We start from the raw sequence: 27,937 nt of genomic DNA on the forward strand, positions 1-27,937 counted from the left end.
TTCGCCAGTGCACAGTCTGAGTGCGTGCATCGTTTTTCACGGACGGACCGACCCGTGCGCGTTGTGTGCCCTTGTTCTTGTCCTACTTGTCGCTCGCCAGCGCTATCCATCACGGCATCGTTCGAGACGGAAGCAAGTGAATCTTGCGTCGAGCTTTGCATCACACCGTGCGTGTTGTTCTGCGGATCGGCGTGTGTGTGCCTGTGTGCATATGCAAAACTGGCCACCCAATTCGTACGGAGTGGTCCTACTGCTGCTGCTCGGTACGGTGCATATGGGCGGATGCCCGTGAATGGGGTGAACTTCGCAACACATTAGCAGCAGCTGTCTTTGTGTGTGAGTGTGTGTGTCCGGCCATCTCCCGCGCAACAGGAACGGGAACGGGAACGGCTGCCGACAGTTGCATTCCATCAAATAGCGCATCATCATCATCATTGTCGTGGTGGTGGCTTTGCGTTGGCGCATTATCATCACCGCCAAGGTAGCAGCCCAGTCGTCCTTGCAGAGTAAGCTCCCCCCCTGTACACCGGGAGCCTAGCAAGCACATCGGCCAACCTACCGAGGTACAACGGCTCGCAACCTAGCGAACCCCAGGTAGTGCTAATAATCCCTCCCAGCTCGGACCGTTTGTTGCAGCTGGCGACAGACATCGAAACGCGAGTGGTCTACAGGAACGTCCCCTCCTCCGTGTGAAAATGCAAAACATCTTCTAGTGTCCAAAGTGCGCCCCAAAGAGGTAGTGCGGCGGCGGCAGTAAGGCAATCAGTTAGTGGAAAACATCGATGACATAAATCATTTTCGCCTGTTTCCGGCGTACGTTGCCGATCAGTTGTTACTTGGATTTAGATTTGCGGGCAAGCGATTGGGCAAAAAAATCCCTGCCCTGTGAATGTGGAGCAATTTGTGTGCTGTGTGCGTGTGCGAGTGTTTTTCTCCCTTGCTAGCGTGGCGGCCGCTATCAAGGCGAGATATTTAGCAACAGATAAGGAAGAAGAAGTGCTCCTGCTCCCTGGTTCTGTAACGCTGCTGTGCCACCATCACCACCACCACCACCACCACCACGGTAGCAAATTGGCATTGAGCATCGGGCAAACAAAGTAGGTCATCGACCGGACCTGCTAGGCACAGTACGTTCCATCCCGGATCGCTGGAAGGGCGCATGTAATTAACCCTTCCCGCGGGTCCTCCTAGCATCTGTCAGCGGGAGTAGCAGTTGAGCCCTTTTCTGGTGCAACAGTTACACACATCCAACCAGAACGCAGAGGTTTCAAAGGGAACCCAGCGGACAAGGACATCTCGCTGCCCGCCTCTCATACAGGACACTCACCACTAGCGAACACGTACACCGAGCGTACAAACAAACACGCCAACACCTTCCCGATATCGTTCAGTATACACACACACACACACACACACACACACACACACACACACACACACACACACACACACACACACACGTCCTTGCAAACGCTTCAAAGCTGGAGGATGCCGCTAGCCAACTCGATCGACCCATGGAGAGAGAAAGTCCCAATCAGTATCGTCGGTATCGAGGTAGGTCCGTTTTGCTGGCATACCACCCGCCCTAATACCAATCCATCCCCCACTCGTTCCCGTATAATTTGTTTATTGTTATTATTATTTTTTTAAATTTTCCTCCTACTGAGCGCGAATCCGGGCGGAACTGCGGAAACAGGAGATTGCAGTTTGTACTGCATGGTTCCGCTTTCCGTTAGTGTTGCTGTCCTCTACCCCCCCTCCCCCTCCCCATTCCTCCTCACCCAGGAAGTTAATTAAAGTTTCCCGCGTGCTGCACCCCGCAGTAGGGGTGTGTCCTCCCCCCCATCGTAATACCTGTATTGTTTACCCAGCGTCTGCAATTGGATCCATCTTTTGTATGCTCTCTTTCTATGCTCTCTATGCTTTTAATGGTATGATTTGTACGCGGTTCCTCTTCCGTTGACGTTGGTTTGCTTTGCCTGTGTTATGGTTTTAGTTTTCATTTTTTAAATAACCCTTTCTTTGAACAGTGTTCGCTTTACGTTCCTTTTCGTTTTCTCCCACGATTTTCCGATCGTCATCGTCGTCTTCGTCATCGTCGTCTTCGTCATCGCCGTCCTCGCATCGTCATTGCCATCGTTTGCATCGTTAATATCCGGTGGTGGTGCTTCTTTGCATACACCCAGGCCCCCGGCCGGCAGTCCCGTTTTCACAATAGTCGTTTGTCTCTATTTATTTAATCGTTTTCTTTTCTAATCGGCTTTGGCGTTATCGATTTTGTATCCGTTGTTTGTGCCGTTTCTTCCTCGCCAGCATAGTATCGCATCAGTTGGGTGTGTTTTGTGGTGGTAATGTGGTGTGTGAAGATGGATGTACGTGTTTCTATTTGTTGGGAGGTTGTTTTCCTTTTTTTTTTTTGCTACTTTCAAGATTGGTTTAACTTATCATTTCGTTTTCGAGGTTTCCCGATTGAATGTTTCTATTCTTAGTCAACATATTTGCATTTTGCTTTGCAAAAATTAATCACCAGTTGGTGTACACCTTCAGCCGTTTCTTCTCCCTCTCTTATCAGCCGTATCGATTATCTGTCCCAAAGCGCGTAATGCAACTGTTTGCATCATGTTTATCCTCGTTTTATCATAAACAAACACACTTACGTTCCTTATGCTGAGCTCTTTTAAGAGGCGTGTTTCGTATGGAAAGACCGCTAATGGAAGGGCTTAACTGTGACCACCAGGTCACACTCGGTAGGTTACACGCGTATGAACCACTAATTGAATTTGTCCTTCACGATGCCCATGCACTCGTTTGTTTAATGGTACCGTTTGTTTACTAGACGTACCAAACAGTATGACAGCACAGGAAGTCACATGACTGTGGTGCACAATGCCGTTATTTTTGGGGGAAAATAATTTGGCAGTTTTAGTCGAATTAGGGCACACTATTTCACGTTTAGTCCAGTGGTTGTGGGTGTCTTTCAAATGAATGCACTGGTTACAAATACTAAGGGGTAAAGCGTAACTTTATCTTGTGTGAATTTAAGTTAACCAAACCACGGGCCTTCCGGGCTGTACGAAATCGATCCATTTTCTTATTGTGCCACGAGCGAAAGAGTGGCCTGCAGTCGCAGGAGAAGGTGTAACACGGCAACACGCTCGTCTAAAAGCGCATCGTACAACCATTTTCACTTTCAACCATAATCGCTAAAATGTGAAGGTAAACGGTGTACCGGTAAACAAACGTTTTCCCTGCCCAGTGGTACAGTGTGCACTGCGGCTTTCCCGGGAAGGTGAGACGTAGGCGGACGAACGTCGCACCATGCTTTGCCTGGTTTTCGATATCGATTTTCAGTACTCGACGGACCACAGTAATCGAAGAACAACCCTTTCGGTTGGGTAAAAGTATATACTTTTTATGTTGTGTGCAATACTACTCTGTGTAGTTATTTGTTTTTAAAATAACTATTAAAATAATTAAAAAAACGTATTCTAAAACATATAAATACTGTTGGGTTAGTCCTTTCGTTTTCTTTGTGCTTGTGCGGGCAGGCAAACGACATGGTTCCGGTCAGAATCATGGGAAAACAAATCCTAAAATTGTGCAAACTTTTCTTGCATTTTCGCTTGATTTCCCAATTTGCCCATGCAAGCAACACGTGGTCATTGGTTCCGGTTTGTGAATAGTAGGCTCCATTCCCTTTCTGCCCCGGATCAAAGGGCACTGGAAGCTGAAAACATGGTAAACAAATTTGAAAATCAGCCTATATTTGAAGCCTGGAGCAGTGCTCTTCATCCTTTTTAGATTTGCTGGCCGTTTGGCTTTGAAAATACATTTGCCGCGGCCCACATCAATTGAGAACATAATTTTTTTAGACTTTTTTGAAATTCGCTTTTTTATCAAAAATATGATAAAATCTTATTATAGACATGCCTGTGGCAAATTTGTTCTTGATTGCGGGGAAAAAAATTGCACGATGTGTATAATAATAAGCTTTGCTTTTTCAAAAATAAATTCTTTCGCGGACCACGTCTGTTAACACCACGGACCACAGGCTTAAGACCGCTGGCCGGGAGCATTAAAGCCAAAATGTGTTCGTGATGCGTGGATGCTACCATCGCAATTGTTCGGGAAATTATTGAAAAGTTGTGGTGAAAATGGTGTGCTACGTTTCGCGTAGTTTTGTTTTTTTATTTGTTTTTGTTTTTTAAACAACAAGGGAGCAATACATAGGGTGTATTATGTAGTTGCATAAATGAGTTATTGTGGGTATTACAAGCGAGCATTGTTCTTAAAAAAGGATTTGCCTGTGCAATGGGAACATTCAACAAAGGCTCAGTGATTGCTAGATAATTGTCAGAGTAATTTATTTATTTTTCACAGCTTTATTATTTTCCATAAAAATATGCGTGAGTTTCGCGTATTTTGCACTGATTTAGTTGTTTGGAAAAAAGTCAGCCTCAAACCGATTGATATTGATGTCTGTATTTTAAGCCTTCAGGCCTGTGCCTTCCGTTCCTGACCTAGGCATGTTTTGGTGCTACACACGATGATTTCCGATCTATCGTCATCACACAGTTACGGAGTGGTAAAAATCAATAAAAATTAACTGCCCCCCCCCCCCACTCACACACTTCTCCCTTCCTGGATCAATCGATAATCACACCCAGTGGAACCCGGCGACGAAGCTCTGCTGCATACCGCCGATACAGGGGAACGATGGCCCGGCCCGGCGCAAAGCGATGATCCTATTCCAGGATACCGGACCGGACCGGTGCTGTGCCACGCTTCCGTCACAAATGAAATGAAAAATGAACACGAGCCAATAACACTCGGGCTACATTTTTCTTTTCCCGGTTTCTCGCGTTTGCTGCCGCTTCCCTTCTCTCCAAGCGCTCCGATAATTCGCTTATGAAACGATCTGCTGTCGACGAGCTTCTTCGATGGAAAAAAAACTCTTCGGTGCTGATGTCGGCGGTGGATGCCAATGGGTCGTGCGCGCGCTCTCTTACATGCTGTTAGTAGAGCCTGGTAGCCTGGCCGTACATGGGGCCCGCCAGCCAGCCAGGAGTGAGGATGAGGCGTTAGTGAGAAACAAGACACGAAAAAACAGCCACGTTCACAGGCGGAGTTGACGGGTTTCTGCTGTCTGTTTGCTGTTGCTTTTCCATCCATTCATTTGTTCATTTCATTTCATCTTGTTGACGTAAATTAGTTTATCTGGCGAGTTGATTAGAATACTTTGACACGCGAATGGCTTGACAGGGTAAAAAGTGGCAAAAGGGGTGCGTTGCCCGTTTGCGGTTGTTTTGCATAACAAGTATTATTTTTTTTTATTGGTTACATATATTACAAAATTCCATGAAAGATGATTGTAACAGTAACATCCTTCATGTTCTCTTACGGATTGACTAAATGTCTTTAGTTATCCTTTAGTGTGCTTACCAACTGCTCCTTTCAATGGAAAAGCTCACCACATCTCAAATGCTCAACAGGTTAATGTGACACTGTGTGGTGTTAAGGTTTTTTCAAAGACTATTTTTAGACTGCTTTTCTTCGACCAGCATTGTTCGGAACGCTATTGCGCTGCAAGCACACCCAAGCAATGTGGACGCATTTAATTGATAACATTAATCCCTCCACCCTGAAACTCAGCCGATTGTCCTAAACTTTGTCTCCCCGTTCGATAACGTGCCATCATTCCGTTCGCTGCTCCTCTCTTTTCCGATTTTCTCCCCCTACCCCTGGTTCAATTTCAATTTTGCTCAACCGTAAACGGCATCGCTTACATCGTCTCTCCCCAACCCAAACAAGGACAAAAAACACACACACTTTTCCGTTTATTTTATCTCGGCGGGTCTGTGTGCACGCGTAATTGTGCCACATTATTAGCAATTACTTGCATGTCTTTCATCTAACCTACCAGTGAGCAGCAGAAACCCCTGAGCTCCGAAATGGTGCTGGTGGTGGTGGTGACCCTTGACCCGCGCACAGTGAGTTCAATATGAAGCCATTCTGTTAATGAAAACCGACAGTCTAATTGTGATTCCGTTTCAACGAAGGGTGCTCTCGGTGTGTGTGTGTGTGTTTTTCCTCCGCGCCAGAAAGTTGAGCCGTTGTGCGGTGAAAGTTTGCTTAAAGAATCGGCTTTGTGAAGGTCGATTTAGTCTGGCCTGCCGGTTTATGTACGCCTCCTGTAGTAGGTAGTTCCGGGATTCTCTCTGCCTTTTTTGCCGCTCGAAGACTTTGGATGGTACGCCAAACGTGTGTGCTCGCGCGGGATCGACTGTAATTGAAACTGCGCCCACCGCGCGTGTATGCTGGTAGGCTTTGGCCGGGCTGCCGAGAGATTGCTATCAACCCGGACGGCAAAGGTTATCGGATAAAGTGGCGTTGAGACACATCGTCGATGTAATCCGGCTCTTTGTATGCACTTTGCACTTTGGGTGTGCATTGGTAAGGCAGCTAGGCTAGCGACCAGACCATGAGGTTTTGCATAGCGCCATGTTGTTTGAAGGAACACTGTTTGCTGGATTTTGCATCGTTAATAGTACGTATGCTGGTGTGCTAAAGTTGGAAAAAAAAACATCGTAATTACTGTCAACTTGCTATTCTCAAAGATGTGTGAGAAAGCGAGTGATAGGAGGTGGATATTGCCAGATGGGCAAAGGCATGCAGGGAAGATTCCGTCTCTGTCGTTTGATCTACAACCACAGCGATAATAGCTCGGGCTAACTATCATAAACTGTATTGTAGCTGGTTGCCTCACGCCTTACTGGTGATTGTTGTATCCGGCCCTTAGGAAACTGACAGCATATGGTAAAAGTTCGTGTCTAATCTTTTGTCTCCACCGTTCATCACTTGTCATTTGTGTTCTGGCAGACAGGGTGTGTGTGTGTGTGTGTGTAGGATACGAGCACGTCGTTATCTTGTTAAGGGTGCCCTTAATCCTTTAGATAAAAGTATATATTTAGACATCCGGGGGCCTCGATTCACCATGCAGTAATAGGAGAATACTCCAAACGTCTTGGTAAAGCGAAGGTCGAGCAAGATTAGTTTCGAACTCATTACCTTTAGAATGTTAGCACGGGGAGCTACAGGTACGGGACTAGAAATATGTGGCTAGCTACAGCGTTTTGTTAACACATTTTCGTCACGCCAATGCAAATTGTAGCAAAAGCAATTAGATTTACTTGTTTAATACTTTGCTTTGCACAACTCAGCATTGTTTGTGTGTGTGTGTTTTTTTTTGTAATCAAAATGAAGTACGCAACATAGAACCGTAACCGTAAAAACGTCTACAGTTCGCGTAGCTGAAAACACGTTAGTAGCAACACTTGTGCCCGAAGCAAGAACAGGTTCGCTCAGAGGACGGTTACATTTGTCGTGGTGATGGATTTCACTCTGGATGGGGGAATTTAAATATCATCTTCGCCTGTTGGTCGGTAGCAAATGGTGCAAAATGTGGGACAGTCCCCGGGGAGGACTGTGCGCAGGGTTCATAGTTGCAGAAGCTACAGCGACGCTGCTTTTATAGATCCGTTGTTGCTTTCGTCACGAAGCCGGCGTATAAAGTCAGCTTTGTTGTTCGTCGCCACGGGATGACCGTCACGCACGACGGACTGGTATGACATTCTGTGTTTGGAGAGTACGGCAGAAGGTTAACCAGTTTTGTACCAGTGTTGTCGCATCGTTGTTAGGATGGAGAGTCTTGGATATCGTGCTCTGTGTTTTGCATTCCACAATCGAAACGGAGAGTAACACTACCAATCGTCGTTCAGAATAAATAGATACAACTAGTTACCAAGGCCGGTCTCGTAGTACAGTCGTCAACTCGTGCGACTTAACAACATGCCCGTCATCGGTTCAATCCCCAAATGGACCGTGCCGCCATACGTAGGACTGACTATCCTGCTATGGGGGGAAATCAATTAGTCACTGAAAGCCAAACCCACAAGTGGTGCAGGCAGGCCTTGACCGACAACGGTTGTTGAGCCAAAGAAGAAGAAGAAGAAGTTACCATTATCAAAAGAGATCAGTATCTCGAAATTCGATATAAAACACCCAGTTTAATTCCTATATATTTGTGTGATTTATCCTTATCATTTGCTCTGTTGATGGCTCTGAGATATGAAGCCAAATGTCCTTTATTTATGCTGCCTCGTGTCGAAAGTACAGCTTCAACAGCTTTTATAGCAAGTTTTCTGTATGTGCTGCTTCTATACAGCCCGACGCGATAAATGGATTTATGTGCTATGACGTGCGACAAAGACATTGAAAGAGAAGAAAAAACGGATATTACCACGCACAATTTTCACTACATTCGGGTGCTTGGATGGTTCGTGGTTTTGTATTTCCCCCAAACCAAGGAGTGTCTTTCGGGCGGGATGTGCTTTGCGTATGAATATTAAATAGGATATAACACGCGAATCGTGTGTGCCCTTTTTCGTGTAAACGCCCAAGATTGTCAACCACTGCCGGAATGTGAGTGTGTGTGTGTGTGTGTGTGCTATGGAAATGGTGGAACAGATTTTCTTTCTGCATGTGCTAGAATCTAGATGGTGTTCATGTACGCGTGATTGTATTAAAAAGGGACTAAAAGCATAAAAATGTGGTTGCATTAATTAACCCCGTTTGATTACATGTTACATAGGATATATAATCCGTTTTTGCTTGTTTGTTTCCAAGTAACGTTCGTTAATAAAGCAAAAAGGTAGCGATGCAAAATGAAATAGGAATGATGGTTGTTCCATCCATGGCGATCAGTTTAAAATGAAGCATGCGAGGATAATTTTACCCTTTTTCAACATGATATATGATACACATGTACCGCTGGGAGTAGACGATTTTGGTGGCACACGCTTTGTCGAATAATGATTTGTTCACTCAGGATGATGTGTGCGCGTAGAACCAAAAAATAAGCCAATTCTTTTTATTCCACCGCTTAGCAGAGCTTTCGTTAACAAATCATGTTACACTGTTCTTATTCCCATTGGGAACGAGAAGAACTGGAACAGGAGCAGATACATTTCGGGTTGGTGCAAGGAGGAAAATTGATGTTTTTTTTTTTTTTAAATGTTTTGATGTAGTAGACAAAGGAGTTGAGATTGTATTATTTCTTATCATACACAATCGCATATAATCTAGTCAATTATTACAAAATCAAATTTACCCAAGTGTGTTGTTTTAATTGGACACTCTCTAGCATTTGGGTTCGGCACGCTCGTGTATTTTCAAATTTATGCTAATGTGTCTGGCTTGACACGTACTGCTGGACGACCATAACTACCCTTATACGTGTTAGTAGTGGAGATGTGGTTTGTGGTTAGTGGATGAAGTTCAATTATCAAAACCACAAACCCACAGCACACTGATTAGTGTAAGGGCGATGCCGACATCACTTCACACTAGAGCTGTTTTAGCAGGGGTGTTGCGTGCGTGCGTGTGTGTCTTGTTAAAAAATTATACGTGTTAGATTAAAAGTTTAAAAGTGCACAAAGAAATATTTGGAAATTGTCGAGATACTTTGAATGCGAGATTTGAATGCATATTCCGATTGGTGCATTCGTTGCAATTTAATTCCGTAAGGCGAATTAGACACATTCTGGAGAAACTGTATTGTTAGTTTTGAAATTTATTGTCTATTACATGGTCCTTTACAGTTCTGCAAAATCTCATGAGCATCACGAGATATTCACCAACGAAAACAAAGAACATATCTGTGGTAGCTTGATGCTCGTAGCTGATACTCCACGAAAGTGCGTCATGGCATGCCAAACAAGACATACGAGTGCTTGAGTCAACCGCGATACTCTGACTGACAAGCTAAGCTTAATGTCGTCACAAGCATGATCATGACTTTTTCTAGCTGTGAATAGTGCTCAAATCAAGCTTAACGAAGCTCAAATCAGCTCACGTACACAACTGAGATGATCAAAGGTAAGACTCAAACAGTTGGTGGACCAATCACATGCTTGATGACATTTTGTTTAGCACCCAACTCTTGATCACTCACTTGGCCACGACATTTTTTGTCGGTGATAATCTCGACACTGGCGTGGCGTGGCGTGGTCCCAAGCAGCAAAATGAGCATGTTTTTTGTTCTGTTTGGATTGATGGTTTGTAGGGTCAAACAGAGCATGAAACGATGCTCATTTTGTTTCTTGGAACCACTCGCACGCACCGCATACCTCCCATGATTATCGTGATGATCACCGACTGAAAATGTCGTGACCGAATAAAAGACCAAAAGTTGATTGCACACAATGTCACCAAGCATGTGATGGTCGCACCAACTGTTTTAGTCTCACCTCTCATCATCACAGTAGAGCCCGTGACGCTGACATTATTTTGTTTCAGCCGACATTGGTCATGACATTTTGCAGAACTGATCACAGTAAAAAAAGTCATGACATAGTGACTGACCAAGCGATGGTCGCTAAAATGTCATGAAGAATGCCGTGAGCACACCAATCGTTTTGAATATCTCCTCCGATTATCACAATTGAGTACGTGACGCTGACATGGATTTTGTTTCAGTCAAATTTTTGTATGATATTGACAATGTCATTTTGCAGCACTGGTCCTTTGGCTTGTTGTTTGTTTTATGTAAGACACTTATCTGCTAGATACTATCACGGATTCCAGCCCAGCGTTTGAAAGTAAATCGCTTCTTGCTGTCGCCGGATCACTTCAGCATCCCTAACCCAAATATAGTGCATTCCTCTGCTATAGCTACATGCTATATCTGATGTTTATGCAGCAGTGTTGCTTGCTTGTCATATTTGATAAATAAATTGCATTTAATTGTTTGTGTTACAGGTTTTACCGCACCTGTGTTTTCGTTTCCAGAAGTGTACAGACAAAATAAAATAAATAGCTTCATGTTTAAACAGATTTCCCCATGGGAGAACACAACAGAACAGAGAGAGGAGGATGTATTGGGATGCGAGCAAATATTATCCATGTGCATTGAAGATGTGTGAGGCACTAGCTTGCGGCACAACGGCAACACACCGTACCGGTGCATCACTATTCACATTTCACGTCCATACTGATTTTAAAACTGCCTTGCTATTATGACAGTTTGTGTGTGTGTGTGTGTGCGTTATTGATGATAGACGATATCAATGTTAGCATAGGTAACATGTTGTCAACATGAATATCTGGTTATTTTGATGCTTTTTACTGTCTGTGGGATTTACGGCAGTGTTGTTGTTTATGGTTTAACTGAATCACTAGAATCATACTCATAAAATCATACACTAATTGTACGTGTTACAGCTGATTAAAAAGGATTGCATTGTGTTGTTGAAGATGAAAAATGTTTCCAATTTTAGTAGTCGTTTTATACACCTTTTTTGATGACCTAGTTGATTTGTGTTTGGGATAGTGTAAAACGGTTCAATTGTCAGATTCGCTTCATCTAATGTTTACTAAATAGCGATATGTGTAAATTTTATTCGATGCGTCGTCAAGATACACCAGAGTTGTTATTTTCTGTCCAAATTGTTGTTATTTTGCTTCATGTTTATTTTGATTCCAATCTTGGATCTTCCACACCTCTTACGTTATCATACAATTCATCGAAATCAAATGTTATTGTTTAAATATTGACAACAGCGTGCCAATGGTTCTGACGATGGTGTTTGGTTTTTGTTACAAAATTTCAGTTAGTCGCCATGTTTATTGCCCCGCCCTGCGTCTTACATTATTGCTATTCAAACCATATCTCTTATGTCATTATCCCAGCTCTCGTCTTGATTTCTATATTTTAACACAATTTATTTGTCACCCAATTGCGTTCTATTTTCTTTATCTATCGTTTCCTTTTGCTTATCCTATTGTGTGTTATTCTCTTCCTTTAATTGTGTTTCCATCACACTCCCATTCTGCCCATTACAATGCATCACATTTCTTTCCGTCTGTCGTTCACTGCTCTCTCTCTCTCTTTCTCTCTGTTTTCGTGTCGTTTTTTTCTTCTTGCAGCGCACGGAGTGTCTAACTCGATTTCAGGGCTCCGGATAGTTTCTGTACGTATTATTTTGTTTTTGGATACGTCAAACAAAATAGCAACGTGCCCCGTGTGGGGCCAATGTGCCGTGGCACTTGCGTGCTATTTGCCATCTTTATTATCACATACGTTAGAGTTTGCAACTGTGTCCTCTTGGGTTTCGTTTTCTTTCCTTTTGCCTGGTGTCGTTTGTCTCCAAACCTTTTTTTTTAATCTTTTGCGAGATATTTAACAAAACGATTGGATTTGTTTTTGTATACGCTACTGCAAAAATGGCATTTCATGAAAATAAATCTCGCAAATCATTACCGTTTTCTGTTAGAGTCGTAAATTTGCGTTTGCTCTAAAAAATCTCTCTCCCTCTCGTCAATTCGATGCCTTGCCTGTGGAATGAAGATCTCGGAATGAATGTGTGACCTTTTCCTTTCCGTTTCTATTCTAAACGTATGCATTTCGCTCTGATAAATGGTTGTGTTTTGTTTTTCTTTCTCTCATTTTTGTTTCCCATTCTCTCATTCATTATCATACGGTAAACAGTACTGCTATGTTTTTTTTCTCTTTTTGGTTTCGATTGACGATGTTTGTTGCAAGTGTGTTACATATAATTGATACTTATTACCATATTTTATGCAAGCACTTTTTCTCCTCATCAATCCGTACGAAGTATGAAAAAAAGCACCAATTTTAAATCATTTTGTTCCAGTCCAAACCCAATGCCACAAGAACGTATTGTTTTTTTTTTCGTGTCTTCATGTTGCATGTTTGAATGAGTAATCGCAATGAACGTTTTCGCACAGCATGAAGCAACTGAGTTTGTTAGCATTAATCTTTACTTGACTTATTTCTAGCCTGTGTGCATGAAACTATGATTCGTCTCGTTTCCTATTGAAACCAAATGCAATTTAACAACTATGTTCTGCTCGATGCAATAGACGTAAGTAAAACAAATATTTCTAAGATGATGTGTTGATGCCGCGCTTTCCTTCCCCATTTGACGCAAAGCTGCTTTTTAACATGCGCATTTGTACATGTTTGTGTGCGGTTAAATGGATAAGACTCCAACGATAAGCATTATTTGCTAACCAACCAGCCAGAAGGATGGTGTGTGGCGTTGTGTGGTTTAGCTGTTTGTTGGGGTTATAATGCTTTTTGTTCCATAGAAAATGTGATTAATATTAACTAAAACAACCACACAAATCCTTACCCAACATGCCACAAACTGTACAGCACAACAACAGCACATGTAGCGTTTGGATTACATTTCGTCGTATTTCCTATCGTATTCCCCAAGCCAGTCGATTAATTGAACTGTAAATAAAAACATCAATCGTACGCCAATGGGGATGATTTCATCCACTCCACCACCAAACCATGTAGTGTGATCGAGTATTATCGATAGCTAATTGGCACGGGCGGCATCACATTCGTTCCTCCCACTGCGTAGCAAGGGCTTCTTCATTCCAGTGCCGTGTAATTGAATGCCCTTGGGAGTGTGGACTCATGAACGTGCTGCTACAGCCATCCATACCGTGGTGCCATTTCCCGTGCGTTGGCAGCAAAAAGGGTGTAAATGTTTGCACTATGGTTTGCTATCATCGTCATCATCATCATCATCGTCAGCATTTTCCGTTGCAGGTTTCCAGTCGACCTACATTTGACGCTCGGATAAGCCGACCCTGACAGCCACTACTGTAGCTGCAAAGTGGCCTTTTCCGCTAACTACACAGGGCAGGTTTTGCCTTCCGATGTCTTGCCACGAGGGCCGTTCCGTAACTACCAGTTGCATCGCAGGTCCTGCAACTCCCCCTTGGCTGGGATGGCCACATTAGATGGATTGTTTTAATTTACATGACATCTAGCAGGGGTGGGCAGCATTCTGCCTTTCGTGCGCGAAAATTTGAAGTAGAAAATTGGAAAATGGCGTAACCACTGTATTGCTGCTGGCAATGTTTCTGGACACCACCACGGAGCAGCACTGTTGGATTGTGATAGATGTTTTAAGATATTTATCGACATTCGCAGTTTCGCTTGCCCAATAATAAATGCTTCATCAATATTCATTATGAGTGCGTGTGTCTGTGTGTGTTTGTGTGGGGAAAGTTTTCCACGCGAAAACCCCCCTTCACCGCAAAGCAACAATACAGCAACTTTGTGTATTACGCCAGGTATACCCAGGCGGGACGAGACTAGTTTCGCTTTCGTGGAAGAAGCCAAAAGCTCTTTTCCGCCCTGTTCCTGGTGACTTTCTTTTGTGCTACTGGCACCTGTAACTCGCCAAGGAAACAGGACATATTACGACTATGACCGTGAAGTGTCGATCACACAGGGTGTACAGATTAACCATGCTACAGCAGCAGAAACAAAGAAACAACTATGACTATGTGGCTGCAAATTCCGCGCACATGTATTGATCGGTAAAGGCACCCACCACCACCCTCATGGCAATGGAATAGCAGCTAGAGCGTCAGGACAGGGTGAGGTTTCTCGAAGGCTTCTTCGTTCTGTGAACGTGCGCCACTCCAGTGCTTGCTGCTGGGTACGTGGGCAGAGCGCTGACGTTAATTAGCGTCAATGTCTGCTGTTTCTTTACACCCTGGGCCGATTGTTGGGGCTCGCAGGAAGGACGAGAGGTGCGTGTTGAGTGGTGTTGATTGGTTGCCCAAGAGCTCATCTCACGCACTATTTTCGTTCAACATCATTATCAATGATAATGGGAATCTTTACTCTGCAAATGTGTACAAGCAGCAAAAGAAAAACCGAGAGCATTTCGGAAGCATAAGCATCATAGCTCGTTTCGTTTGTATGTGTTGGGTTTTTGTAACTTTACAAATGTATTGGTGCTAGCTGTTACATCGATGGGAAGGCGCACACACATCGTGCGGAAGGTACGAAGCGGGACCACATTAGCGTATAGAAAGGAGTCAACTATATTCCCATGTGGTTTTTGAAATGACGGTTGCTTCCTATAAATCAACCAAAACATGGATGCGCCCTTTCGGTGGCATTTTTGGTGGCAGTTACACGCCTTGCTTACCTTATTGTCTCTCTGCGTGTGTGACAGATGATTTACTTTGAGTGGAGTATATAACGAAGCGAATGCTCCCGGTTAAAAGAATGAAACTAAGAGCAATGCTTCAGCGTAGTGATGTGCTCTTTGGAGCGCACCCACGACTCCGATCGGACTCCGGCTATTGTTAGTCCGATTCAGACTTTGGCAAAATCCGAATCACTAGTTCCGCCTGGGGTCGTTTGGAATCGTCCTGAGTCGTTTGGAGTTGCATGGGGTCTGAGTCGTCCGAAGTCGTCCGGAGTCGGTCGGAGTTAACAGGAGCCGTCCGGTCCAATGTGGTTGTGATCATACATTTCATTTTGCGGTGTTTTGTCTTTCACTTTGCGCGTGCACTTCGTATACAGGCCTTTATTTCGAGGGCCGACTCCGGATGACTCCCACTCCAGCCGAATCCGGACCTCTCCGACGATTCCAAACTACTCCGAACGACTACTACCAAGCTACTTGAAACGACTCCGGAAGACTCCGGGCGATTCCTGAATACTAAGAACGACTCCGGCTAATGCTGGGCGGACCTACCTTCCGGAGTCGACTCCGGATTTTTGCCAACTTTACCCATCGCTACTTTAGTGGGTTACTTTTCCGCAGGCAAAACGGGACGATTTTGTTTCTGTGTAGCATTTTCTTTGTGTGTTTGAAATAATAATGCCTTATTTGGCATTTCCTTTTTACAAAGGTTAAGAAAATGTCTCCGATCGATCGCGTTCCTGCACAAACACAAACATGCTCTACAAACTCCATTAGTCGTGCATGTGTGTGTGTGTTTGTATTTTTGTCCAATCTTGTCGACAAATGATTTAGGACTCTGTGCTGTACTGGCCCTTGGAGGACCGTCGTTTAATGGCGCTCTCTAATTGCGGTTAGAAGCAAATTTGGTTCGGTAAAAATTAAAAAAAAAACTCGTAAGGGCAATGCCCCTGAGGCTCGCTGAATTACCGTGATATGGAGCGAAATTCAGCTAGGCTAGGTAGCTGTGAGAGACATTTGTGCAAAATCCGTGCACATCGAGGGACGCAAGCTTTTACTACGAAAACGAACCCCACTTCTCTACCGATTCTTTGCCGTGAAAGTGAAGAGCTAGTGGTAGAATAGAGATCGTTTTATCTTCGGTGAAAAATCAACAAGCCATCGTCGTCCGGAGGAAAAATCATTTTCAGAAAACCGTACCCACTTTCCTGCACTTTTCTTTCTGCCGCTTCGGCGGCCGGCCTTTATATGGATATTCTTTAGAACCAGTTTGCTTGCCGTGTGCTGCCATACGGTTCGAGTTAGCAGTTGCTTCGGTGCTCGGTGCTTATCGGGCACTGCTGCTCGCTTGGAATGCTTTTACAAAATTCTCCTCCCGTACCAGTTGCGTGGGATGGAATACGCAATTTCTTGTCTATCTTCCACCGCCAATGCTCGGTGCGTGAGTGCCGGTTTTGAATTCTGTTAAATTTAATTTCTCCGTAGCGGAAAAGTTGTACCGCTGCTGGCTGATGTTCTGCACGATCTTAACGTACACGTTTGCCGAATTTTTTTTCTCCCAGTGCTGTATAATACTGTTTGATGTGCGTCGAAATGCCAAACCAAGTGAAAAAAATTATCTTCCAATGGTTCGCCTAATGTTAGTGTATTGCTTTCGCTTGAATTTTTGTGATATAAAGGGGCTTTTTCCCAAGCGCTCCCTTCACAGCAGCCTTGTTAATCTTTACAGTGCGAATGTCAATAGCTCGCTCGCGTTTTATCCTAATCCCTCCTGGGTGGCTACGGTGAGTCGTAGAGGGCGGAAGCTTAAAGTGCTTCCGCTCGCTTTCGCTCGATTGTTTGCGCTGATGTTCCGGAGGCGCAACTGTTGCGCGCCCGTTAGAGACACCTTTGCGATAGGACACACACACACACACGGTGGTGCCACCTCAGCTGATTAGATCTCCAAGCCCTTACGCTCCCCCCGAACCCTGTCAGAGAACGACGGAATCCATTATTTACATGCCTTTGGCACGCTTGTCCTTTTCGCCGGCATCGTTGTCGTGTTCGCACCGGTTGGCACACGGTTGGCACACTCATTTGCGCCATTCAAGCTCATTTCATGCACGAAAGCTTGTTTGCGGCTTGCGGCCCTTTCAGCAAATATTTGACGCACTTTCTACGGCCCCCCGTCGTTGGTGTTTCTTGCCTTTTAGCAGCAAAATTCTTATCGCCAGCAAAAGGGTCCTTAAGAATGGAATTGAGTTGTGGGGTATGTCGGTGCGCGGTGGAGGAAAACGAGTTCTTCACTTCTACCGAGGAGTGTATGATAGTCTCACTACTTGAGTCACTTGTTTGTTTTTTTTTTTTTGTAGTGAAAGGCGTTTACTGTTCTAGAAGGTCATGGTTAGGTATCGAACTGCAACAAAAATTGCAAAATACTTGGAGGATTAAACTTAATGGATATTTTTATCCTTTTCGAGCTACCACATGTTTCCCATGCTGACATACTTTGCCATTCTTAGTTTTGCTTTTTGTCTTCTACTCATTACCGTTAATACATCAATGAACTAGTCACTATTTGTGTACGGGGGCTCGATCCATTGAAACCGAAACGGCGGGTGTTATTATTAGGCCCAACGAAAAACGGTCCAACCTTTGCTGCTACCTCGTTTGCTTCGCTTCCTCTGCCCGGCAAAGCTGACAGTTTTCATCTACATCTTTAATATAGTTTGCACGTAATGTTAGATTTTCCAGCACACAAACCGGCCCTTCGTAGAATTAGTACTGCCGTTCCTCAATTCCTTAGCAACCGAACTGGCTTTGAGTGTGTTGCTTTATCCCGGCAACAACGTTCGTGCGCTATTATTCTTGGAACGAAAAATAGGAAGCTAAATTAAAGCTAAATCCATTAGGTTCGCTCGGCTTCCGATGGGGGGGGAAGTACAAGATGAAATAATGTCCGCTGCCGCCTCCGGTCCCAGTAACTCCAGCCGGTTTTGCTGAGCCGTTCAGCCCAGCAAACGCGGACGACAATGTTGCAGTGTGCAGTACCATTTGCTTGGGAAAAGCTCTATTGGACGAAGGTTTTCTATCGCCACCGGCGTTTGCTCGCTGCCTGCCTGCACAATAGGTTGTTGCACACGCATGGCCCATGGCAGCGCTAAGTCGTTCCTCGTACGAAGCAATCGTTAATGTGACTTGAAGTGGAATTCAGCTGAATGGGATGTTACGCGGAAAATTGACGCTTGGTCATTTGGGTATGTTTTCGACCTGGCTAACAATTTGATTGCGAGCAGAGAATGTGTGCAAAATTGTAAACGAGTTTGTTCCGTTTTCGGCAGTGCTTTGGGTCGGTGATTTTCTCCTTTGACGCTGAGATGGCTTTGTGGGTAGATGAACGAACGAATCAGCCTATCTGTAAGTTTTGTTTTTATATTGCGTGTCCCATTCGCTCCCATTCCAGCAGATCCATCATGTTTCGATTGTTATTTGCTCACCAGCTTGTCTTAATATTGACTAGTTATTGCTATTTATTGCTACAAGCTTGGCATATGCTCAAACAATTTCGATGCCAAATGTTGCCTCTCCAAGGCTTTGAACGTGATTAAAAATTCAATTTCTCAGAACAAGTTAATTGCAAGAAAAGGGACCATTAGGACCAGTAGATCGTTTCTTTCCATCTAAACCTATGCCTGTGCTCAGATTAGTAAATACTTAGAACGTTTTGTCGTCGATGAGCACCAGAATATAATGCGATGCGTAAGGCTTGTTGGATAACAAATTGTTGCTGTTTGTACGATATTTTGTAAAAAATGTCCGAACAAAAATCCTTCCAGAGCGATATGACACCACGATTATGAGAAAGTACCTCTACCCTTAGAAGCCTAGAACAACACAATGCTGAAAGCATTTCATTGGATGTTATCGGAGCATTAATGTATTCATTACATGGAAGCATGTACAGCTGAAGCATCGAAATACATTCGACCAAAGCTATCACATTGTCATCCGTTGCGTTTATGCGCTGATGTTATAGATGTTTCGCTTTTTTTCTGGCAAAACCTTCCAAGAAGTTTATGGTGTGTTAATAATTTTCTCTTCCCTGAACAGGACGTTGAGATAAGAACGTTCCTTAGAAGTATTGTGTGTTTGTGTGTGACATTATTTGCAAAAACACTTCGAAGGCCAAACACACGAGCCTGACTTCACCTTCCCACTATCTTACTTTACAGGAAAAGCACAGTTGCATGGTTTGGCCTGTGTGGATATTTGATAAGAAGAGAAAAGAGAGCAATTTTGGATATGGTACGAAAAGAAAGTGGCTCGCACGTGCAAGCAACTGTAGTGCTGAGAATAAAAAAAGAAGGGACAATCATTGGCCTTATTTTTACATCGACACAAGCTGCGCATTGGCGAACGTTTCGAGACGTTGCACCTATAACTGATCATTATCGGCGCCTTTTGAGCTGATAGGTTTTATGTACCATGAAGGGAAGGAATCATTCCCGATTGCCAAGCAACTATCATCATCATGATGCCTTGGACGTTTGGTCGAGGATCTTTCACATTGTCCCCCAGGATACCCTTGCAGTAGGCTGGACAGTAGAGGGATCGTTCGTTTATTCAGTGCAGTGGTTTGAAAAATAAATACGTTCTACCGGGAGTGGAGCTTTGCCATTGCTCGACCCTCCAACGCTGTGCACCATGATATGTTCATGTTCTTTTGGTTTTTTTTCTCGTTAGAAAAGGATCCAGCAGCATCCACATGCACATGGTACACTCACTTATTGAAGCATGTCCTTTGCATGCCCACGCCAAGTTTGAACAGTTCGATAATCGTCGAACCGTAATGCGTGTTGCGTGCAAGCCTGTAGCCATATGGCGCGTTATAACAATACACTACCCTAATTGGAAGATACATACACAGTCCATCGGACATCTCATGCTTTTATGGATTTCGGCAATCAGTTGTTTGTTTCTGTGCTTTTACAGAAGCTTTCTACTAAAATGGAGTAATGCTATCACAAAGCTTCTGGACAATGTGCAGTGTTTGTCGGAGGTTCGGAAGCGCACGGGCCTTAAGCTGAAACGGCGACGGCCGTTGTATTAAACTGTTCAAATACGATTTAATAAAATATTTTGCATCTACGTCGAATAGCACAATGATTGAGTAATTTGTTTGAAACTTTTTATATTCAATTTGTATCGTATTTCGAAGCGGATGGAGTGTATCTTTTCTCTAAAGAAGCTCTCCCTATTTACTATGCTTAGGCAGGCTCGGAAAAAGGCTGTCTGGGTGTCTTTTTTGTGTGTTAGGAAAGTGAGATTGAAATTTAAATCAGAATTTCTTTTCATAACTTCTTTGGGTTGGCCCTCTACTTCTGCTTCATAATGATACGTTGTGCAATATGACCTTCCTTCCGGAGTGCGAATGAAAGTTCCGGGCTAGGTTTATGTTATTCCCTTTTTTATGAGAAGCAAAACGAGTTTTTCATCTCTTCTTTGATGAATCTGGTGTTTAGAATTGCCAATATGAAATAAAAATGTGTACTTGTGTTTAAAAAAGTGTAATAAAGAAGTGTTATTATTTCAAACTTTTACAAAAATAAATGTATGGAGTTTATGAAGCCTTTGCAGTATTTATTAAATCGACAAAAAGCAGTTTTATTTTCTTACAATAAGATTTATGCTACTAATAGGATTGAGCAACCTTACCCCGTCATGATTGATAAGAATACGTGCGTTACCATAGCAAATGGTTTAGTAAAAGAAAGATTTCCGCATTCGCTCTCAATTCAAGTCAAGTGGGCCGCAATCCTTTCGCGCTTCATCGAACTTTCTGTACTCAGGGGGGGTTGGTGTTTCCAAACCTTCCTTTTTTCTGTTGTGTGCATTATTCAGTAATACGATTTGTGGTTGATTTTTACGCCTTTTGACGGGCGTGGGCCGCCGTTTTAAGCGGATTTAACATGAACATACTCGAACAAGGGATGGACAAAATAAAAGAAATGTGTACGAATGCAGAGACACATCCAACGATGAGGAAGGAGGAGCGTTATCGTGAAAGGAAATCACGTCTGATGGGGTTTGACGGGAAATGAAAAATATCCACATTCTATTGATCAGTTGGAACGGAATTATACCGATTGTTCAAACAACGGAGGTGAAAGTGCAAGCAGAAAAATAAATCGGGATAAAAATCCCCCCCCCCCCCTCCCTATTCGGCACAGCGCCAAACGCTGGGGTGAAGCGCACCTGTTGTTATCGTTGCATGGCTGTGTGAACCGTTGATAGGCGTGGCTGGTGAAAAAAGGCCACAAATGGTTGTGGTGGTGATACTCGTTGATTATCAAATTACGTTGATTTATCAGTTTCTTGCCATATTGTTTAGGTTCAGTGCTGCTAGACTGTTCACCATAGCGCTGCATAGCTCAACAATGTGTTTTGTAGAGTCGCTATAAACAGTAGAATTTAACATATTTTTGATACTAACAACAGTAACACTTTGTGGTCTTATTGCTTTACAGCGTTTTTTATATATTGAATACTATTATGACAAATTCTAAAACTCTACTGAATTATGAAGAAAGTCCTTGTTTGTTACAACGTTACAACCGCCGTTTTGCGTTACAATAAAAGCAATACCACTGCGGTATGTATGTATGTAGGTCACATGAACGAACGAAACGCCCCCATCATTTGGTCCCTAATTTTAGGAATTATTATCCCACACTTTCCCAAAGTTGGTGGAATTATATTTGTAATATTTTTGAGACTCGGCACGCTTTCATTCCGGCCGTGGCGCGTAGTGGTGTGGGTACATGTTTTTACAACGTGCAATGGAGACGCCTAGTGGTTTACGAAGCCGTACTAGGTGAGGCCGATGAGTAACGAAAAGCAGCAAAAAGGAATGGCTATACATATCCTCGAGGAAGCGAAACCACGTTTTGAACCGTCGATGGCGATTAGCGATGCTCTGTGTAACCATCGTTGAACGTAATTGTGCACGCGTTAAATGAAAGCAAAGCTTGAGCCAGAAGCACGATGTTCCTAAACGGAAAAGAGAAACACTTTGTTTGTTCGCTTTTGTGCCTGTATTCAGGCGAAAATGGTGCGCGTAGAATTGCTTTGATGTTTTGTTGACCGGCCGCAAATTCGCCGAACAAAATATACAGTGAGTGGGCAATGTTAAAATCAATAATTCTTGAAAAATTGAGCAGTGTTTTTGAATGTATTTTTTTGTTTGGCAAACACAGAGGAACTTTAGTTTCAATGGGCTACAAAAAATTTTAAAAATGGATGTATGTATACAGATTGCATTATACTTATTTCTTTGCATTTTTTTCTCTATGTTACGCCTCATTTTCGGATCCTATTGTAATGTACTGTTAGTAGAGTAGAGCGTATGTATCAAACTGTATTGTACCTTTTTTCTTCGATCTAATTGTTGTACAGTCATGTAAGCATTGTGCATGAGCTCAATTAATCATCCGCCCCTTCTTTACCGTCGCTACATCGTGACATTTATTTTCATTTGTTCTATGCTCTTTTGCAGTCCGCATCGCAGGACAATGTAGAGATGGTCATCGACGATAGCTATGATGTCCAGCAGCAGCACCACCAGCAACATCTAACCCATGACCACCGCCATGCTCAGCTTCATCAGGAGCAGCCCGCACAGCATCAATACCATCCCCATCAACATCATCATCAACATCAACCCCATCCTCAACCGCACCAGTACAGCCGGCAGCACCCAGTGGCTCCCGCGGGAATGGTTACCTATGCTCCGGCGCATACAGCCGCTGGCCAGCAAGAGCCGCTGCTAGATGGAGCTGTTGTAGCTGATAGTGGCACTTATCGCTACCATCGTGGCGATTCTCCCGAAGCCGGGTTGGTTGTTGGTGCCGAGGAAGCAATGGATCTGGATGTAACCGGAGGTGGAGGTGACCTGTCACAGCTGAGAGGTGACGCCACGTACCCGAACGCAGGGGCGGGAGGGAACGGTGGGGACGAGCATGAGATCGACATTAAGGACATCATACGGGAGGGGCACGAAAAGGCCGATCCGTCACAGTTCGAGCTGCTGAAGGTGCTCGGCGAAGGCTCGTTCGGCAAGGTGTTTCTGGTGCGGAAGATTGTCGGCATCGATGCGGGGACGCTGTATGCGATGAAAGTAGGTGGTGGTTCGGCTGCTAACTGCTTGAGAGAGTTGGCAAATACAAAACATCTCACCTCAATCGGTTGCGTATTTGCAGGTACTAAAGAAGGCAACGCTGAAGGTGAAGGATCGTGTGAGAAGTACGAACGAGCGGAACATCCTGGCTGACGTGGGCCACGCATTTATCGTTAAGCTGCACTATGCCTTCCAGACGCCTGGCAAGCTGTACCTTATACTGGACTTCTTGCGTGGCGGTGACCTGTTTACGCGCTTGAGCAAGGAGGTAATGTTTACCGAGGAAGACGTCAAGTTTTACCTGGCCGAGCTGGCCCTGGCGCTGAACCACCTGCACAGCATCGGCATCATCTATCGCGATCTAAAACCGGAAAACATTCTTCTGGATCAGGTTGGTTGGTGTGTGGGTGGGGATCACGAAATGATAGCGGATCAATTTTAATGCCACATTTTACACACCAGGACGGCCATATAGCTTTAACGGATTTTGGGCTCTCAAAGCAACCGCTGGATGGATCGAAAACGTACAGCTTCTGTGGCACGGTGGAATACATGGCGCCGGAAGTTGTCAACCGGAAGGGACACACTTTTGCAGCGGACTGGTGGTCCTTCGGCGTGCTAATGGTAAGGTGTATGATATTTTAAAGATTAAACCATACCTATATCTACCCTCTTACATCTTCTTTACTCGCAAACAGTTTGAAATGCTGACGGGCAATCTACCATTCCACGGTAGCAATCGAAATGACACAATGAACCAGATCCTCAAAACAAAGCTCGGCATGCCGGAAAACTTAAGCCCCGAGGCGCAAAGTTTGCTGCGCGCCCTGTTCAAACGCAATCCCCAGAATCGACTCGGGGCGGGTCCGAACGGCATTGAGGACATCAAGCGGCACGAATTTTTCGCCAACGTCGATTGGGATGCGTTCGAACGCAAGGAGGTTCGGCCACCGTTCATTCCTGCCGTTTCGAGGGACGATGCGTTCTACTTTGACTCGGAATACACGAACAAATCACCAAAGTATGTGTGAAAGCACGATGCGTTCGGGACGATCACTATCATTAATGATGTGTGTTTTCCTTTTACTTTCGCAGAGACTCGCCCGGAGGCCCCGTCAGTGCGAGTGCTCATGAGATCTTCCGTGGCTTTAGCTTTATCGCACCGGGCCTGCTGGACGAGCAGCCAAACTTTGCCAACGGAAGCAACATGGTGATGCAACAGCAACCCGCTTCTCGGTCACCGTTCTCGAACGAAATACCGGGCGTGAAGCCTGTCGCGTTCGGTGACGAGTACAACTTGATGGAGGAACTGGGCCGCGGAACGTTCTCAATCTGCCGGATGTGTGAACATCGCACAACGAAGAAGCATTACGCGGTTAAGGTAATTCATTAATCAAAATACGTTACGGAGGTAACAGATAGGACACAATGTTCGTGTTCGTTATGCTCTAAATATTTTGCTTTCCTAATGACAGATAATTGACAAATCTTATCACGATTGTCGCGAGGAGGTCGAGATTTTGCTTCGGTACGGCAATCATCCCAACATTGTGACGCTGTACGGTGTGCACGAGGACGCGAGCTACGTGTACCTGGTGATGGAGCTGCTGAAGGGTGGCGAACTGTTGGACCGCATTCTGGCGATTCATTTTATGGCCGAGCAGGAGGCCAGTGCCGTGTTGCGGACGGTCGTATCGGCGGTCGCCTACCTGCACGAGCACGGTGTTGTGCACCGGGATCTAAAGCCATCGAATTTGCTGTACGCCTCGGTCAACCATACGCCCGAATCGTTGAAGCTGTGCGATCTCGGCTTTGCCAAGCAACTCCGAGCCGACAACGGACTGCTGATGACGCCGTGCTACACGGCCAACTTTGTCGCACCGGAAGTGCTGAAGAAACAGGGCTACGATCTGGCGTGCGATATCTGGTCGCTGGGCGTGCTGCTCTACATTATGCTCGATGGAAAGACACCGTTTGCTAGCACTCCGAACGACTCGCCAGATATGATTCTAGCGCGAATTGGTTCCGGCAAAGTCGATTTAGAAACGGGCGTAAGTAACTTACCAGCATATTACGCGCTGTTTCTAGCAGATGATGGTTGGTGGTAATTTAACCGTGTTTGCGTTTGCTTTTTAGAAATGGCCCACGATATCGGATGAAGTGAAGGATCTGCTGCGGCAGATGCTACACATCGTACCTTCGAGGCGTCCGACCGCCGCTCAAATCCTGCGACATCCGTGGCTATCGCGAAGCGGTCCGCGACTTATGTACAACACGGTAGGGACCCAACATGCTACCAGCGAACGGCCGATGGTCGTGGAACCGCAGGACACAAAGCCGGCGTGCGTAAATACCGAAGCCATCAAGGGGGCGGTCCATGCAACATTCCGTGCGATATCCTCGCCCCAGGCAGCCAATCTGGGACCGGTCGGAATGTCTGATCTGGCGCGAAGACGAATGGATAAAATGAATCATTCCTAATAAGGGTTTTTCGAGGTACGCCGTGTGTTCGCAAAACGGCGGACTGTGCAACACCGCCATTGCCGATGAGCGAGTGGATGGTGTTTGATTGTAGAGAGTTTGTCACTTATTGGATATGTTATCGCGCTATTCCTATTTAGTTTTTAACCTGTTACGTTTTGTTTTGTTTCAAACGATAAGATTTTGATAATTTTATTTGTCAACCAGTGCCAGAGTGACATGTGTGCCAGAGAACAACAGTGCTAGCAATTAAGGCCAGGTTGCATGGTGGCAGCATTACAGTACGACACGGTTATAGCAGACGATAGATGAGTGTAACTTATACAAGTATGTGTGGAAAATGGTTGGTTCGATTCGTTTCAATGCTAAATCACTGCGACAGAAATAGCTGGTATAGCAAAGGGATTGAACCGGTACACTTTTATAAAGTGCGGTTGTACTATGCGGTTGTACGAGCTGTCGTGTTTGTTTATCGTTCTTTTTCTGTTTTGTGTTTTTAAACAATATCTTTTGTGCTTTTAACTACTTTTAACATATTTTTAACAACTATTTCACCATGCGATTGGTTGCGTAGTATTATAAAGAAACTGTCTTGAATGTTAAGTATCTCGTTTAAAACGCGTTAGGTTTAATTGTACAAGCATTTAGTATAAATGATGAATTGAAGTGAAAAGCCTATTTAACGTGTTTATTGCAAACTGCACATAATAGTGAATGGTGTGTTGTAGTGTGGATTGATTTCAAAGTCATAGGCGTATAGTTCAAGGCGCGTATAGTTCAATTATGGTATCGTTTACACTTCAAACCATTGAAATGGGCAAGGTAAACGTGTGGGCAGGGTATAACTAACTAACAATAAATTGATCTACGTTAGGTACACTAGAAAAAAAAACCAACAAACAAAACAAATCGAATAATAATATACACGTACGCATATGCATATATACATACTTTAAAAACATATACAATCATATACATATACAGAATATAGTATCGCCAAACTGCAGACGAGAGACGGGTTCGCCTTCGCCAGCCACAACCGCCAGCTAATCCGGCGACGGAAGGGAGGGGAAACAAAACCATATTTACATTGTATCATGCCATTGAATGGGTGGACAGAATGTGCGCAGGGGAGTTTATGGAATTTAATTGACGCGAAGCGAGAAGCTGCGGGTGTAAGGAAGTAATCATTGTGATAACCTACGACAAAAACGAGAAAAACAAAACCTATATTGGCAGGACAGGCGAGCCTTGTAATAGTGTATTCTGGTCTACATATATATATATATACATACATACATATATATATTGAAGCAGCGAACAAAGGAGTCGCCCGCTGGTAGCGGCTCAACTAAATGGTGTTGTTGTTCGTGGGATGGCCACTGCTAGGCGTACATCTCCATTTGTCACACAAGGGACAGTGCTTTGTCTATGTACCGTTGCTACCTGATGTCGCTGTTTGTCGATGTGTGCGTTGTGCTGCAATTGTTGCTTCCAGTGTTTCAAACTGTTTCATTTCTTAACGTATTTCAACGTACAATAACGAATAGGCTAGGACCGAGGGAGGAGGGTCTCTTAAGTAGTAGAGTATGTGAACAAAACGGGACGACATCAAGCGTTTGGCTTTATCAATAATTCATCACTTTTGCATTTTACGATGGATGTCGGTGATTGGGTTTTTATGCATTTGCGGGAGCAATTTACTTTCCCGTTCGTGGCCAAACCAACATAACACACAAACAAAAAGAAAAAAAACATATTTGTACACGGACGCAAACGTTCTGTGGAGTACGCACTAACCTTATCATTTTACTAGAAGACTTAGAGCATTCAACAATTATTAAAACGGAACCCTAACAACTTACTAACACTCACACACACACACACCGCTGGCAGGGCTACGGAAACACTACCTTGAAACCATCCTATACTATCTCTCTTGAAGACAAATTACAAAAAAGAATACGTTTGTAAGGCTCCAAAGGAGTAAAGTGTTAATTGTATTCATTATTCTGAATGGTGACCGTGCAAAGAGGTTTCTCTAAACAAAGAGTGCAAAGAGACTAACCGAAATCTAAACATTAATTGGGAGTACGTCCCAAACCAAACCACAAACGAAAAGTAAAACAAAGAAAACACTACACTCTCTCTTTCTCAAATTAAACGCAAAAAAAAGAACGATGGCAAAACAAAGTAAATAAATTACTACAAATGTTTAATTAACTCGTATACACTTTGTTAACTCCATAAT

At 44.1% G+C, this 27,937-nt stretch overlaps 1 protein-coding gene across 3 annotated transcripts; it reads left to right on the forward strand.

The window, feature by feature from the left end:
- Positions 1–27,915, forward strand: LOC121587709 (ribosomal protein S6 kinase 2 beta-like). 3 transcript variants are annotated; one of them, XM_041904762.1, is made up of 9 exons: positions 1–1,554; positions 11,986–12,029; positions 22,585–23,205; positions 23,288–23,596; positions 23,668–23,829; positions 23,904–24,226; positions 24,301–24,586; positions 24,681–25,256; positions 25,342–27,915. In XM_041904762.1, the coding sequence occupies exons 1-9, from the start codon at positions 1,515–1,517 to the stop codon at positions 25,684–25,686; spliced, it is 2,706 nt and encodes a 901-aa protein (XP_041760696.1). In that variant the 5' UTR covers positions 1–1,514; the 3' UTR covers positions 25,687–27,915. The 3 variants fall into 3 exon arrangements, with proteins under 3 accessions (XP_041760696.1, XP_041760698.1, XP_041760697.1); XM_041904764.1 differs by lacking the exon at positions 11,986–12,029 and adding an exon at positions 12,859–12,944; XM_041904763.1 differs by lacking the exon at positions 11,986–12,029.
- The last annotated feature ends 22 nt before the right edge of the window (positions 27,916–27,937 follow it).

The sequence above is a fragment of the Anopheles merus genome, chromosome 2R, assembly GCF_017562075.2.
Source record: "Anopheles merus strain MAF chromosome 2R, AmerM5.1, whole genome shotgun sequence".
Lineage (NCBI taxonomy): Eukaryota > Metazoa > Arthropoda > Insecta > Diptera > Culicidae > Anopheles > Anopheles merus.